This window comes from Eublepharis macularius, chromosome 10, assembly GCF_028583425.1.
Source record: "Eublepharis macularius isolate TG4126 chromosome 10, MPM_Emac_v1.0, whole genome shotgun sequence".
Taxonomy (NCBI): domain Eukaryota; kingdom Metazoa; phylum Chordata; class Lepidosauria; order Squamata; family Eublepharidae; genus Eublepharis; species Eublepharis macularius.
Genome location: NC_072799.1, coordinates 23,384,997 through 23,402,829, shown reverse-complemented (window position 1 = coordinate 23,402,829; position 17,833 = coordinate 23,384,997). Strand labels below are relative to the sequence as shown.

Below are 17,833 nucleotides of genomic sequence, written 5' to 3'. Positions count from 1 at the left end.
CTATCTACAAGAATTCTATTAAGATCTAATAGTTTTGCGGTTAAAAAGTCTATAGAAAGGCCTAGAATGTGTGTTTCTACAAACATAAAACTGTATTTGGAGACAAAATATGAAAACATAAGATGCTACATAAATTATTTTTAAAAGCCAATACAAATATTTGAGAAGGTGAGAGGGGAAGAACGCAGCATCTGGACAGATGGGGAAATTGGGTGAATTAGGGCAGGAAAACAAATTATTTTGCAAGTTTAAAAATGTAGATGAAGGGGGCAACTGGATGCCTGGGTACGGAAGGAGTTAAATAAAGCCAGAACAAGGGGGAAGAAGCAGGTTCTAGTAGGGAAAGGATGGAATTTCCCTTGTCCTGTGAGTCCTCATGGGCCCCCCTACTCATCCTTAATAAACTTGTGCTCTGAATATGATGAGAATCTTGAACATATGCGCAACAGAATATGTAAGTCAAAATCTCTTTGATTAACCTGTATAATGCAACTGGATGATGTGAAATATTGTTTTCTTTAAGCTAATGCATATTTGGGATACTTGCATGGATGCATCCAAAGACTCTCGGGAACTCTCCCAACAACCAATGCGGAGGATCAAGCGAGGGGTGACCTGCCTTTGGACTCTTCTTATTGCATGGATGCAACACTTTTCTTGCAATCTATGCTTGAGATGAGTAATATTTTTCTTTATAAAAACGTAATTTTAATGTCTGTATTGTTTCTATTAGATAATTTTTAAAAAATTCTCATAAGCTTTACTGTAGTGTGCAGCTTTGCTTTGTTATACCTGCCAGCAAACATACAACTTGTATTTCCAGAAACATTTAATCGTGATACAAAAAAAAAAAATTCTTACCATAATAAAATAATACTTGTAGATCAGGACACCACAGATTAACTTCTCGTATCCAGTTATCTATTGAAAAACAGATATTTCTAGTTACTGCAATAGTACACAAAGATCACTATTAGGGTAACTTGCTTTTTACAGAGCTACGAATGTAGAATATCACCCTGGCTATAATCAAGAAAGTACAGAAAATAGAGAAGACTCATTTGAAGGGGACCTAAATTCAGCCATGAAGCAAATGGGGTAAACTTTGGGCCAGGTACTCACTCTCATTCATATCGAGAGTTCTGAGTTCTTTGCAGGAAAAACAGGATATATCTGCAATAAACAATGAGCCCCCCCCACCCCAAATTCATAATTATTAAATCCTTTACTCACCAATCGTTGATGCTGGCACAACGATCAAATGTGGACCTACATCACCCACTTGGTAAAGATATGCAAGGAATGCAATTGCTTGAATCGTTTTTCCTAAACCCTAGGTAAAAACAGGAATATTTTCAGGAAAAACACTACCATTTAAAAAGTAGTGGTGCTGTGGATCAGCTCCTTACTATCTGAGTTTCCTATTCTGTCTCCTCTCAGTGCTTTCCTCCCCATCAGACACACAAACTTCGAGGCACATTCTACCTCTTGTCTATTCCTGGTCGTGTTCAATTGCTGAGCCAGCATTACAGAGCAGTCTTTCAGAGGCAGTTTGTAAGGCTCAATTCTGAAGGCCTTTCATAAATGCCTTCTTTTAAAAGGCCTTTTTAAAAACCCAATGAGATAAACTTCCCCTAGGTAGGAGAAATTGTTTGTCTAGCAATTAACAGAATTTGCAACTGTCTCTGGGTTTTGTGATGTTAATAACTATATCTTTCTGGCTAATGGAGAGGTGGACTACACATAGTTTAAATAATTAAAATGTGTGGGCTAAATTTAGATTGAAAAACAGGGAGTATAAGGGGAACCAGCTACTTAAAATTAAACACATTAAATTCACTTCTTTACCAGTAGAAAAGGTACTCTATCAGGAGTTCGCAACGAGGTGCCCGTAGGCACCATGGCGCCTGATGATACTATTCCTAGCGCCTGCCATGTTTTTAGGAAGTGGGAGGGGCCAGATGGGGCTTTTGTCCAGCAGGGCTTCTGTCTAACCACTGGAGATCTAGTTGCCTGTGCAAATTTTTAAAAGTGTTGTTTTGGTAGCAGCTCCCATTCACAACACAAGGATCTGTGTTTTAGATTTTAAATTATATATTATTGTCTATTGGTTTTAAAGTTGAAATGTTAATGTTTTTTATAATGTATATGATATAATCTGCCCTGAGCCTGCTGATATGGGGAGGGCGGAATATAAATCAAATCAAATATAATATAATATAACATAAATAAATAAATAAATCTCCACTGTGTAACTGAAGGTAAACTGTGCATATGCAAGAAAATATTTTTAAAACAATATGTTCATTAAAAAAAATATTCTGTTAAACATATTAAATGTTGAAGAGTTACTATCAGAGATGTATAACTTAAGTCCCTGACCTTTTGTGGTTGGTTTGCGCTCTTGCAGCAGCCATTTTGTGGTTGGCTCCACCTCCTGTGGCAGCCATTTTGTGGCTGCACCCACCACATTCTGTTAGAATCCCCAAAGGGGCCCGCAGGCTGAAAAAAAGGTTGGGGACCCCTGGACTACTCCATTATAAGCTCTCTGAACACTTAATACCATTTCAAGGCTTACATGTCTCCTTATCTACAATACCTCCCCAACCAGCTATGTTCCAACTTGCTCTTGTCCCATACCCTTTGGTCCTCATGTCCTAATAGGCAGCTGTAGCTCACTATCCTGTTGCTGCACCATTCCTTTACTTGCAAGCCTGGCATACAGTATTTCAGAAACCAAACTAAAAAGTTACCAACCAAGCTGGATCTTTGCCCTGATCTCTAATTCATTGGATAACTATAGGATGTGAACTAATTGCCCTACATATCTTCTCCCCCATCCCATATTACAAGCATTCTCTTTTTCAATCTGATTCAGCTCACCTATTCTACAGACAACTACTGTTCCCCCTACATGTCAAATTCATTGCTGGGATAACCATCCTACCAGAAAGTTCAGTATATTTCTCCAATGAGGAAGATTTGACTGTGTGCATGCACAACTGTTGATTCCACCACTTCCCTACTCATTAGTTTTTGCTGCTTCAGCTGCCAAATCTACAAAATAGCTAGACAGAAGCTCCACAGTCTCATTTAAGTCCCCCCACCCCAAGGTGTTACTGAATATCCAAAGCACCATCACACCCTTATTCAGGGAACACTGAATTTATTTTCCAGTTCAATTCAGTAATACAGAGCAAATTAGGTACAATTCAGCCATCATTTCTTAGGGAAAACTCAATTTAGAAATTTCCAGTGACCTGGAAAGGGAGGGGAGGGGTCATTTTTGGACCAAATCTCATCAAATTTGCAAGGGACCTACTCCTCTAACAGTCTTCTAACGACCCCCCATGTTTATGAAGATTGGACCATAGGGAGCATTTTATGGCTCCCCAAAGAAGGTGCCCCAGCCACCTCCAATCTCCATTATTCCCTATGGGGAAAACCTACAGCTTGCAAACACATTTTTGAAAGTTCACAACTTAAGTTAACAAATTGAACCAAGCACTCCAACAACTCCCCCCCCCCCCGAAGAAGAATGACCAACAACTGAACACCTGACCAAACCAAACTTTTATGCCAACAGAAAACAGAACCCAGGGGGAAAAACACCAACCAAACTTCTGTAAAGAAAGCTCAACAAGAGAAGAAAACAGCCTTTCCCCCCCAGATGAACAAGTGAATTTAATAAAATTAACAGGAACTATAAAACTCCAAAGTATGCACAACAGGATAAAACAACCCCCTAGAAGAAAAAGCAGCAAAATTAACAGTAAATATAATCAACTTCAAAAGCCAGAAATCAAAGTCCCTCTACACAAAAGCCCAACCAAAGCATTGCCACACACAGCAAAAAGGCAGCTTGGAAATGCAAACTAAAAAAACCTCCTTTTCCCTCCCTCCCAGACACCAGGCCAACCCCTTCCCCTCAAAGAGAGAAAAAAACCCAGTAAGTCTATGACTCTCAAACCAGGAAGCAGCCAGGAATCTACTCTGCTCACTGGGCAGCAGGATCTAATTGCAGTCCTAAGCAGGTCAGAAGATAAAGCCAGCAGCAGCAAGCAGGTAGTGTCTCTCAATCTCCAGGCCAGAGCAAAATGGAAGCCGACTCATAATTTAACTCCTTGCAGCACTTTTAAAAAGGCACTCTCCTTCCTGAGAATCCCATTGGCCAGAGGAGAGCTGCTGCAAGGGTTGGCCATTCACATTCTCCCCTCCCTTCCCCTTCTGACTCACTCTCCCTCCCTTCTGGTAAAAAAAAGGAGGGAAGTAGTGTTTGTATTGTCGAAGGCTTTCACGGCCGGAGAACGATGGTTGTTGTGGGTTTTCCGGGCTGTATTGCCGTGGTCTTGGCATTGTAGTTCCTGGCGTTTCGCCAGCAGCTGTGGCTGGCATCTTCAGAGGTGTAGCACCAAAAGACAGAGATCTCTCAGTGTCACAGTGTGGAAAAGATGTAGGTCATTTGTATCTACTCAGGCGGGGTGGGGTTGAGCTGAGTCATCCTGTAAGTGTTTCCCCGGGTGTGGAATGCTAATGGCGGGAGGCTTCACTGTATCCTGAGGAGGTTCTTTTGCATATGGATTGGTACTTGATGTGCTAATCTTCTCTGCAGGGCTATTGTCGGGGATAGAATGTTTTGTTAGCCTGGTGTTTTCCATGGTTGTTTTCCATAGCCTGGTGTTTAGCATGGTTTCCAGTTCTGAAAAACACCAGGCTAACAAAACATTCTATCCCCGACAATAGCCCTGCAGAGAAGATTAGCACATCAAGTACCAATCCATATGCAAAAGAACCTCCTCAGGATACAGTGAAGCCTCCCGCCATTAGCATTCCACACCCGGGGAAACTCTTACAGGATGACTCAGCTCAACCCCACCCCTCCTGAGTAGATACAAATGACCTACATCTTTTCCACACTGTGACACTGAGAGATCTCTGTCTTTTGGTGCTACACCTCTGAAGATGCCAGCCACAGCTGCTGGCGAAACGTCAGGAACTACAATGCCAAGACCACGGCAATACAGCCCGGAAAACCCACAACAACCATCGAAGTAGTGTTTCTTTGCTGTTCCTTAGCAAAGGAATAGCAAGGAACAGTGCTGCTGCACTTCCCAAATTTTACAAAATAAATTCAGTTAACGTCAATTTGGTATTAGGGAATTAATTCAATAATACAGATTTAAGTTCAGTGATACCAAATTTTACCAAATCAGGTGAAATTTGGTAATTTTTACCAAATATCGAATCTGAATTGCACATCCCTAAATTATATGGTCAAAAAGCAGCTACGGTCATAATATATCCTTCTAAAATACAGTATTTCAACTTACCATTTCATCAGCTAAAATACCATTCAGTGAATGTTTATGCAACAGTGCTAGCCAGTTCAAGCCAATCTTCTGATACGGCTTTAGCGCCATGCTGAAAAATAAAAGTCCACACTAAATTGGTTGCTAGAAGAATAAAAACCTGCTAATTTAAAACTGAAAAGTACCTCTGTGCAACATTAGAGGCTATAATACAGCTAACTTTTATCACAGATTAAAAGTAGTGGTAACTGGCATAATTGGGGAACTGGAGTTGCTGGTTACATACAACCACAGCCTGAGAGCTGGTGGATAAGGAACAAGTAATGGTCTGTGCTGAGCTCCTGGCCGTGGGCACCACGCTGAGCAGAAGGGGTAGCACCCACAGCCAGAAAGCCAGTATGGTGCAGTGGTTAGAGTGATACAGCAGGATCTGGGTGCCCCTGGTTTGATTCCCTGCTCTGCCATGGAAGTTTGCTGGGTGGCCTTGGGCTGGTCACATACTCTGAGCCTAACTTAGCTCAAAGGGTTGTTGTGAGGGGAAAAAAACGAGAAAAGGTGAATGATGTAAGCCACGTTAGGCACCCATTGGGGGTACCTAAATATACAGCTTTAAAATGTCAGATACTGCATTCCTTACTGAAAGACATGAATAAATCCTTGCAAGTGACAATTCAAATGTAACAAGACTTGCAGTCTCGGTGCTTTTTCATGCACATCTCAGTTTGAAGATTTCCTGATTTTCAAACCACACCTTATTTTGATTCCAAACTTAGATTTAATTTTTGTTTGTAGACAAGAGAACCACGTTTTGTTATGATGTTTTTACTGGACAAAACAATATACTGTGGTATATTGGAAACTAGGAAATCATCAACGTCAGATCTGTGAACTAAGCAGAGTGAGAGGGGGTATAGAAGCATGCGATCCTGAGGATTTCCAAGGCTCATCCCCTTAATGATATACTATACCATATCATTACAATTGAATACAACCTATCCAAAGGTAAATGAAAAGTAATGCTAGACATTTTAATACAAACATCTTCCAAAGGTCATAGAATTCTGAAGTCACCATTTAAGATTTGATCTATATGGGCGTCCTGAATAAGCATAATGATGATGCTAGGAGTTGGCTATTCTTCTTGTATAGACTTTGGTTAGCTGATTCTAGCTTGTAGAACTTTTTTCTGTAATACAGAAGAGCTCCTAAAGAGTCATTCTACCAACCTCTGATTCAAAATGGAAGGCTGATCTATGTTCCATTCACCTCCGCTGTCTCCGGTGATCTTTGTCACTTGCTTGGTCAGTTTATTGGAAATCTCTTCACATTTGTTCATAAGTTTTAACACTACTACCCTCTCTTTGAGCAGTGTTTTGCAGTTCCATATAATATCTTCTGACAAACCATTGGTCTTGCACATTTTTGTGAACTATGAAAACGAGGAAAAGACAGGCACAAATTTGAAATAACACTGAGACAAAAGAAACTTAGTATGAAATCCTACCTAGCAATTCTTCCAACTCAACTTTGCAAACAATTACTCAGAAATAAAGATTATATAGTGGCAAAATGCTCAGAAGGAAAAGAGGGGACTGCATCCCATACGATTCTCATTGACAGATGGTGGCCCAGCCAGCACAAGAAGCAAGGACCAAGTCTGATACTTAAGGGCAGTTATTTTATCCTTATAGGTAAGAATTGAAACAATTCACTTGTGTCACAAAACTGAGGAGAGAAAGTACGGTGGTGGGGTATGCATGCCAACTTAACTTCATTTCCATTAAAATGAAAATATAATAGCATATGACTTCTGTCTCCTGTCCACATTATATGAATCATGTCTTCTTAGAGTGAACTAGTTCGCACTACTCCAAGACTATTAAACTTTTCAACATCTAACAGGACTTTCAACTGACTTGATAATTCCCTGATCCATAAAAACTCGTATTTCAACAGTAGAGGGCACTTGCTACTAGCAATACAAAGTGTCCAATTGCTTGTAGGTTATTTTGCTCTGTTTTGTTTTATTTGTTTTGCAGATGTGAACTACAGGAACGAAGTCAATATTTATCAACAAAAGCAACTTTAAAGTGACAAGTAATTAAAAATTATTTGTACAGCATACTGAAAAAATCAATAATTTTTATTTCCGCACCTATCTGTATTATACTACAATGGCCTTGAAGCAAAACAGATACCACTTAGTTTCCTACTATTAATATGCTCCTTAGATATCACTGCATAGGATAGTTATAATCAGAGTGGCAAGAACTACAAGAGAAGCTTATGCTTGAATCCTCACTTCAAAATACTAACACCCTGTAATAGTTTCCTACAGCTAAATAAAAAAAGTAGACCATTCCTGATCTACTTGAAAGGACTGTGTTCCCATCTTGCAATGGTGGCTGATGTGGTAGAAGGTCATCTTTTAGTGAGCTACCAGTACCAGAAACAATTATTCTCATAAGACAGGTATGAAGGGTTATAATCACATACCTAGGCCTTCCACACTGGAAGGAGGGAGATGCCCTTTCAACGCCAAGATAATCAACATGGACAATACTTGTCAGCAACCTGGCTGCTATTCTATGAATGCCTCTAGCACATGAGAACCACCCTTCTCACTTGTTTAAACAGGGAAATAATACAAAGAAACAAGAAACAGAATTCAAAATTGGCTAATTTTTCCCCCTGATCCCAGGCTTTAAGAGGCTTTTGTTGTCCCAACTATTGAGAAAGTCCATTACTTCTTCATGCCCTACATTTGTACAACTTAATTTCATACATAATGGATGCGATTAACAGGAAAATTTTTCAGTTTCTTTTACTTTGTTTTGCCAGGATACAACTTCACTAGGCCCTTGTTCGGTTTAATCCAGTAAATACATCTCCAATACCTTTGCAAGTTGAAAAGAACACCTTTGTTTTCTATCAAAATTATGCTTCATTAGAATAGTGAAGGTAAGAGCGGGAAAACCGTATAGTCAAAAGAAAATGCATAAAAGGTGAAGGAAAGGTGGTCTGGAAAAATGTCTGCAGATAAATCTGACGCGAAGGAAGAATGTAATTCTTTAAGCAAAGGGAACAAGCATAATAAACAAGGAGCAGATGAAGTATTTAGTAGTATTTAGGCTGTGGCATATCCATACTTATCTTCTCCTGAATGTCTAAACTGTACACAGAAAATTGATAGAACTGCTTAAGGGATTGTTGTGGGCCATGGGATTGTATACCCTGTCTCGTGAGATCTTTCCCCGTCCCTCGGTTATGCTGCCAGTACAATCCTGAACCAAAATTAAGCAATGGTTCACTCATAACCAGGCCTTAAAAACAACCCGATTGGCATTAACCACGGTTAACACACTGGTATCTAGCAGTACCATGCATGAATACAGCTTATAAAAATAGGGCATTTTCCAAGTCTGAGAGGGTTTTTAAAAAAAAAGCCTTAACCATATACACACACTGCACCTTAAGTAGATTTATGCAACTTCTTTAAAAATATGGACAATTTCTCTGTAACTGTGAAATCTATTTTTAAGCATCATACAACCACTTGAAAATATACATTTATTTCAATATCTGATTATATTGTTTTGACCTGACAGTTCTGGTGAAATATTTTTGAAATTAAGTTTCAACATTTACAAAATGGTTCAGAGAATTTAAGTAGTTATGAACCAAAAGAAGAAGTTAGTTTAAAAAAAGAAACCTAACCACAATATTTTAATAAGAGATTAGAAAATTTCAATAATTATTCTAAATGCCTAAAGCTCCGGTTGGCATGAAGATAAATCTTGTAATCTTTAAACAATACACCCCAAATGAGGCCATCTGTTATAAAAACCACCCATTTTTTCATGTCAGATTGTTAACATCTGTTTCCAAGTTGTAACAAGAACACCACATGCAGCTGTTTTCCAAAGTGCTGGCTGGTTCATACACCAACAAATCAGGTTGATATTGTTTCATTTGTTAAGTATACCATAATCCAGCCAAAGTTAAATCAATGGGACTTAAAATACACAACTACAGCTGTGGCCAAACTTTATCCCAATAAAATCACCAAGTTTAAAAGTACTTAATGGTAGCTGGATTAAGCCCTTTATTTTCAAAAGGATGTATGGAGGTCATTGGGGATGAAAACCTCAACCCAGCTAACTTCCACACATACCAACCAAAGTTATGCTACTTAGAATGTAATAGTTTTGAGCATGCTTTTTATTTTATCCAGTGGTTCACAGATTACCAAAAATTTATTTCTGCATGTAGCTTTCCCTAAGAAAAAGGTGCTGCATGTTTCATGTGAAAAGGAATTCTAAATAAAATAAACAAGGTGAATTTGTTTCAGACCATGCTTTTTATAAAACTAAAAAAATGCTAGTATCAGTATTAAAAGTTTTCATTCACGGCTCTGTCCTTGGCAACCAACATTCCTTGAAAAATATCTTCAAATTTCTCTTCACTCAAGAACTGTAAGCAGCAAAGTAAACTGAATATACCTTTCAATGCTAATGACTTTTCTATTAAGTAAGAAGGTATGTTTCTGTATATTTTCCGCCAACTCTTTAAAATTACTGCTTTATGTAGAATTACAGATACAGATTCTACAGATTGATACAAATCTGTAGATACTTCTGCTTGTGCGGGGCCAGAAAAGTACAGTTTTTTCACATCACCTTCTGTTCCAGAGGTTTGGTTCTCCAGCACTCAGGAACAGTGCCGGGAAGGGGGTGGGTAAGGCAGTGGCATATGGTGAACAAGCGAGAAACCTTTTTCTCCAAGTGAAGTGTGCTTGCAGTTCCTAGGACCCCAGTCTCAGCTATATGAACAACCTGCTTAAAAATATTTGATGCTATGCATGCAACTTGAGATTATTTCCAGAACATTCTGCAATCACATTTACTGTACAAGTGGTCTGTTCAGAGAAGTACAACCTGCACAGATGGCATTGTCAATTAGTAATAAATCTGGCAAAGCAGAATGAAAATAATTATATTTCTACAATACGAGGAACTACTTATAAAATTCTTTGGACATTTGGCATAGGTGATTTATCAATTAAGAGAATGTAACAGTAAAATGCCCCTGACCTGGATGGTCCAGACTAGCCCGATCTCACCAGATCTCAGAAGCTAAAAAGAGTTGGCCCTGGTTAATACTTCAGTGAGAGACCACCAGGGTCACTATGTAGAGGCAGGCAATGGAAAACCATCTCTGAATGTCTCTTGCAACCCTCTGCAATTGCCATGAGTCGGCTTCAACTTGTCAGCACATTACAGAAAGCAGTAAAATAAAATGAAATGTTTCTATAATACACCCTTATTTTTAAAAAAACAGACAAAAATTCTCATCTCTTGGAGAATTTACAAAATAAAAGTAGAACATTCTGTGAAATACCATCTTGCAATTTTGTAGCAAAAGTCCCAGCAATTATGTTTCTTAAACATAAGTAAGAAGCCATTCCTTTTTAAAAAGAGCCTGTTAAGAACTCTAATTTGCTGCATTATATTAAATCTGTGGGCATGTAATTACAGCAACTATACATATCTTTGAATGCTGACAAAGGCACCTTTTATTAAAGGGATTTTTGAACTCAAACAGGCCCACACAACTTCATAAAAACTATTTCCGAGGATAGCAGCCCTGTAGCAAATACTTTTGTAAGAATCTGTTTAGGCAAAGCTGAACACGTTTAGAAAAGGAGCAGATGTTCTATTCTAAGTCAAAGGCTTCGGGCAAAACCGTCTCTCCAGCAGTCTCTCTATAAAGCTGTATTTCTGCGTTTTTCACGTACACACTTTAAAATATACATGAACATTTATTTTTGTTTTAAGAACTTGACCAAGCCACTTTATATCTAAAATGATAAATGGCCACCAAGTAGCACAGCATGATGAAAATGTATAAAAATACATATGCTTTTACCAAATAAAAACTGCTGCTTCGCTATCTCCTGTCCCTAAGAAATACTACTTTAAGAACAAAAGTAACAGATACCTGGATAAAATGGCCTATTTTCTTCTACTTCTCTAAAAACTACATGCCTGAGCAAAAATAACATAAACCAAACTAGAATTCTACAAAATCTCCTTTGCATAATCATCATTCCTTATCACAAAGTCACATTATTCAAGCTAGAGGCTGGTCCTTGTACTGGAGCACACATAGCTTAAAGCACACAGTTGTCAAAAACATTTGGAAAAATACAATATAGAAATTTGGGTCCGTGCACCAACTACTCACCAGTGGCTATATTTTCTTTTTTCATTAACACTGTAAGGCTTCCCGATGCTTTACTTTTGAAAATAAATAATTGCAGCACACCTTAAAATGGCCACATTGTTCAGTAAGCAAAATCAGGGTTAACAGATACTGAAGATAATGATTTAGAGAAGAAACAAGCAAACAAAAAAACCCTAAGAATAATCTCTCCTAAGGATGAAGCATAAAATATCCATGCTGGCATCTTCAATCATGGAGCAACCCTGGAAGTTGGTTGCCGATCCTCTGAAGCAGATGAAGCAAGAAATTTTGCCACATTCTTGCCTCCTGAAAGGTTTCTCGGTTACAACAGATCAGAACAGGCTAACAAACAGCAGCTTCCCAAATGAAAGCTCTGAATTCTTCTTCTGCAGTGAAATGAACCAAGTTTCAGTGCAAAACAGTGAGTGACAGTATTGCCAGCCAATCAGCTTGGGTTTTTCAGGAAAATCACCCCTTAATTCATTCAAAATTAGGTCATCTGACACTATTTGAAATGCTATTGGCTTAGAATGAGCGTACTGCTTTAGCTTAATCAGGAAAAGGACACCCAACTATGCCTTCTTGGCTTTTAAGATATCCTTGACTGTATTACATGCTGTGGATATTAAAAAAATGAGTACAGAGACTTACCAGAGCTTCCCAACTATTAAACGGACGGAGCTCTATTATCCTTTGAGCCTTTTTTTGAGAACACTGAGGGATCAAAGTGAGTTCGCCGAGGGAAGCATCTTGCAAGAAAGTAAGTATTTTAGCTCTATAGCCATCTTCCATCACTTCCTCCCCACTGCCATAGTCCTCATCAAGGGAGCTCCCAGCTTCGGAAGCAGATTCATATTCTGAATCTTGCGAGTCTTTTTTAGTACTCCAAATTTTTTTCTTTTTATCTTTTTTTCTGAGGCCATTCTGAGATTTTGTGGAAGATTTCTGTTTGAATTTCACATCAGCATCATTTTGGTGATGGTTGGTGTTAATTGCTGAAACTGCCTTTCCATTTGAAACTTCACTTTGGGAAGGGTACTGTGTATCTGTATATACAATATTAAAAAAAATAAAGAGAAGTGACATGCAGAACGCAAACAATAGGGGAAAACTACTTAAGTGTCCAGGCTTACCTCATGGAGCACATTCTGATTCACTCACTCTGAAACATTTTTTTGTTATTTGGCACAGTTTCCCCAAAATCATATTGAATCCCTTAATGAGCCGAAAATCACAACGGAACATTGCACAAGCCCATTTAAAAGCCTAAATATTATTGTCAGTAATCCTGAGCAAAATTTAGTTGCTCCCAAATTATCTCAGTATCTCTTATCTGGCTAAATCCAGCTATTAACTGGCTAAATCTGGCTATTAACTAGCCATCATTAAGTAAAAAATAATTTTTACATAAATTTTCTGTCTTGTCTTCAAGAACATTTGTTGGCAGATTAAAGATAAAAATTTTCTTAGCATCTAAATGAGTTTTAACACAATGATCACATAACAGTATTCTATCAGCACGGGTAGAATATACTCCAGAATCAGCAAATCTAGCCTCTCTTGAATTTTTACATAACATACATTTTTAAAGACACTGCTGTCCTGTAATATTTTTAATAGCAATAACGTTTATATGTGCACACCATTTTCAACAATATTTAATATCGTTTTATATTCTATTGTTTCTCTACAGTAGTAAATATTTTTCATATGTAACAAATAATTCAGCATTATAACAAGAATTCAATGCAGAGCTGTGAATGCCTTTCTGAAGCTGTACTACTGCAAGTAGGCCATGTATTTCAAGTAAGAGCAGGAAAGTCAGATTAATAGTTTCACCAATTGTTGCATGAACTATATTAAAAAACTGTATCTTTATAGATGTAAGTGAAATGCAGGCAGACAATTAGTAGACATGTAGTTGCACATCACTTTTAAGTCAAGCAAGTTATTCTCACTACTGTTTGTAGAATGCCCATCTCTTCTGACAAAGAGAGCTGTGGGTCTCGAAAGCTTATGCCACAATAAAATTGGTTAGTCTTAAAGGTGCTACTGGACTCTTTACTTTACTTAGTTGTGGGTTTCCACTTTTGGCTTGGCTGTAGTATCTAAGGGAGCTTCTTTTGCTCTACCGTATCAAAGGAAAGTCATCAAAAATGTTCCTGGGATTTGGGAATTTTTTATGATCCTGACCACCACTTTAACCTCAAATTCACTTTTGGAAGCACCATATTTATGAAGCAATTTATTAAAAGAACTCTAGAATTAATCTCTTATCTATAGTTAATTTCTAGCCTATGTATATTTAAGGTATTCAAACCTACTCCCCTTCATCCGACAGTCTACCCACTTACTATTTCCATCACATTGATATAAAAACAACAGTACACTTTGGCATGAATTGCTACTTAAGAAATGTATAAAAATTTATTGTGCATATAAATCAATGGCTCCAAGGAAAAGAATCACCCTTTCAACAACTGAAAATTGTTTCAGGTTCTATTGTACTGCTATGTAAAACAAAGCATTGATGAATCAAAGCACTTCATGTCAAGTTCTGCAGAGAGAGGTTTTCAAAACCTGGGGGAACTTCTGGAGCAGTCTCCGAGACAGCATAAGAATGGGAGGCACCAATGTGCAGCACATGTGGAAATGTCTGCAAATGGCCAGAGACAGGCAAGTGTGTGGCTTTAACATACTAGGGCAATAATTGCAGGAACTTTCATCTGGAAGTACCACACTGTATACCAATATAATTACTATGAAGCTATTCTATCATTTTTGAATATTCCTAAAAAAGAACTTTTAATCACAACCTCCTGATTGTGACTGACTGGAATTTGATGAGCATGATTTTTTTTTTAAAAAATGTTGAATTCAGCTTTTCCATGTTTTCTAACAATTATTCTCATGCTTCATTCAGGTTTTTTAAAGCAAGAAATATACATTAAACAAAAAGAGCCATCTACCAGCTCTCTAATAAAGAAGATACATGAAAGATTACATAAGTGGCAGTAGAACATGTGTGACATGACACAGGAAGCATTTTAAAAGCTCCCTACTCCACACTGTATAGGAGAGCTGGGATTGTTTTCTTCTCTATTTTTGCTCTGAATCGACAGTCAATCACCCTCGTCATTCTACTGCCTGTACACAGTAGAATGTGTACTAAAAAAAAGTACTAATTTTTTTTCTTCGAATTTTTAACTTTTTCAAAAAAAAAAAAGTGTTATGCCTGCCTGTGAATAGAGATGTTAAGGTTTGGAAAAGCCCAGTAAAATTGGAATGAAAAGAAGAGGGAAGATTGTTTTCTCTCTTGTGGACTGTAAACATTTATCAATAGAAAAAATTAGAAATTTGGGGAACACTAAAAACAAAGAAATACTCTCTGTTAGAATGAGTGAATTTAAGACAAACAGACAAAATATATAGTGCGAAGATACTTATGTGACATAATTAACAACAGGAGATAATGTCATGCTGGTGATTCATGAAATCTCACAGGGGAGGGGACGTCAAATCCTCCCCTCCCTTACTGGTCCTCAAGACTCCTGCTACTATAAGCAGTGGTTTGGGGGCAGAAAGAATACATAATAACATTCGATTTATATACCACCCTTCAGGACAACTTAATGCCCACTCAGAGTGCTTTACAAAGTATGTTACTATCGCCACAACAAAACACCCTGTGAGGTGGGTGGGGCTGAGAGAGCTCCAGAGAGCCTTGACTAGCCCAAAGTCACCCCGCCGGCTTCAAGTGGAGGAGTGGGGAATCAAACCCAGCTCTCCAGATTAGAGTCCTGCACTCTTAACCACTACACCAAACATGGCATGCTTTCAGCTCCCCCCCCCCCAATGTTCATGGGTAGAGTTGGCCTTGGAAAAGTAAATTTCATGACCCTGGCTCAGAATCACCAGAAGATGAGCCTGAGGAACCAGAAACATCACCGAGGAACGGCAGCTGAGACCCTCCATATTGTAGCAGCCCCTTCAAACCATGGCCATCAGTTCCAGGGGCTGATCTTGAGGAACCTGCTACTGAGGTTCCACCCACAGAACCTATAGATGTCCTTCCAGATCCTGGGGCACCTACATGTCGGCCTTACTGGACTGGGACCCCAACCATCAGCCCTCCAGGATTCTCCCCTGCCCAGCAGGAACAACAAAGGCAGCAGCCTAATACTGATGCAGCAGAGAGAAGATGCAGCGCTGGGCTCCAGTCAGCAAATCAGACCATTGCTTTCTGTGACTTGATGCCCTGCATGTTTCTGGCCCCATAACGACCTAGCCAGGTGATTTCCAGAAGCTGCTTTCAGAATACCTGGGGCTGCTTTTCCCTCAGCCTTTTAAAGCTGAGAGCGTATGCTTTGCTGAATCAACCATTTCACAAGGCCACTAACTTTGCACACCACACCTTGCCTGTTCCAGAGCTCCAGACTCTGCCAAACCATAGTCAGAAGGGCAAGTCATTGCTTTCAGGTAGACCAGTAGGCTGGAACATGCCAGACATGTTTTCTGCTGCAAAGCATAAACCGGTATCCAAATACGATACTAGACTAACTGCGACTTCATGAGTGTTTCTGTCCAAGTAATACATTTCTATTTGTTTACTACAAAATTTGTTTTCCATTTTCAAATTTTTCCCCTACAACTAAGTAGGCAAAAACTAAGGTTTGCAAGCTAATGCAACATAGGGTGGAGTGGGGTGGTTTTCAGCATTCTCTCTCTCCCCCTCTCTAGTATAAAGAATGTTCACATTTTTGTTTATAGAAAGCTAAGACATCTGAACTTTTAAATTTCATAAATATGCCAAATGGTACAATTTTAATTATATATAAGTGATGTATTTTATACTGTTAAAGCAGTAAAATAAGTTCAGGATTTTTTCCAGCAAGAATCTGGACTTTTTTAAAAAAACACATCTCTACATGGGATATCCTGCAAGTATGCAGGGATTCTTATTCCTGGCTACAGCCTCTTTTCACTATCCTGCTGATAGTCCCTAGGCCACCAAGTTCACCACAAGCTAAAATGATTTCAGTAGTGATAACAGTGATGAATGGAAAGGGCAAGTGATGTGCATATAAGTAATGGAGGTGGTTGGTTCAGGCATATTAAAAAAAACCTACACTGCTGCACCACCCTTGCGCAATGGGGAGGGAGACCAGGGGGGAAAAAACAAAACAAGAATGACTGGGATCCAAACAAGCAGTGCAAATGTGATTCTACTTTACGTATCAAAAAAATAGGCCCCCCCTTTACACAACAACTCCTCACTTTCCTTCTCACCCTCTGAAAAGAGATCTGTGAGGGAGAATAGTCAGACTCAGCATTTCTAATTTTCCCAATCTATTCCTCCAACATCTGCATAGATCATAGATAGTAAGGGTATTTTAAAATGTGTAATCCCATTGGTGTGCACTTTTGTGATTCTGAGAATCAAAGATCCTAGGAAAAGTGCACCTGTGACCTTCAGCATAAAAACAAGGAGGAAGAAAATGACGAGGACCACAAAGAACCACTTCAAAACTAGTCCTTTGTATGACAAAATCTCTTAAAATATATGCATTTCAATATGGAAAGGGCTAATCATGAAGAGGTTTCTTTTGTTTTGTTTTTAATATGTATGTTGCAACACACAAGTGTGCTTTTCCCAGGATCTCAAATGACAGGTTCGGTGCCCCACCTTTGCAACTTCTCTCTCTCCCCCACAACGTATCTTCCCACAGATTGCTCATCAGACTTTCCACTTAGGTTCTGATCTAAAGAGCAGGGGAAAGGACCAAGATTTGATCTCCAAACCCTCACTAATAGATTTCCTGATCACTTCCAAATAGTTCCTCTGCTTTTACTCTATAAAATCCTCAAATAGTAAAGGAAGCATATACATTTCCAAATTGACATATAATATAGTATTTCCCTCTATTTAAAACTCTTTCTATGCATTACTTAAAACTAATTGTGAGACTGTCTATGGACTGGGACAGATAAAGTTTATTAGAATAGTAAAAAAATGAAAAGTTTGCACTTAGATTAAGAAAAGAAGAAAATGCAATAATGTTGAATGCATTTTACCTTCTTGATCTTCCATAAATACTTTTAAAGACTCCAGAGCTTCTCGAAAAATCCAGCTGTGTTCCCGAAGCACATCTCTCAGCTCCTAGACAAGAAAAAAAATTACAAGGAATCCTGCATAACTGTCACGTAATAGCTTGCAATCATTTAAAATATTTAATATTTAGCAATTGCACAGTCATCTATGCATATTAAAAACAAAG

At 38.5% G+C, this 17,833-nt stretch overlaps 1 protein-coding gene across 3 annotated transcripts in view; it reads right to left on the bottom strand.

The window, feature by feature from the left end:
- SMARCAD1 (SWI/SNF-related, matrix-associated actin-dependent regulator of chromatin, subfamily a, containing DEAD/H box 1) overlaps positions 1-17,833 on the bottom strand; it is a 69,971-nt gene that overhangs the window by 16,331 nt on the left and 35,807 nt on the right. For 2 of the 3 annotated variants that reach the window (XM_054990411.1, XM_054990412.1), the window contains 6 exons: positions 17,631-17,715; positions 12,207-12,601; positions 6,536-6,738; positions 5,331-5,421; positions 1,234-1,333; positions 862-921 (listed from right to left, as the gene is read on the bottom strand). In XM_054990411.1, coding sequence (XP_054846386.1) covers positions 862-921; positions 1,234-1,333; positions 5,331-5,421; positions 6,536-6,738; positions 12,207-12,601; positions 17,631-17,715 — 934 coding nt within the window. Of the gene's footprint in view, positions 1-861; positions 922-1,233; positions 1,334-5,330; positions 5,422-6,535; positions 6,739-11,555; positions 11,920-12,206; positions 12,602-17,630; positions 17,716-17,833 lie in introns of those variants that run through there. The other variant, XM_054990413.1, reaches the window with a different exon arrangement.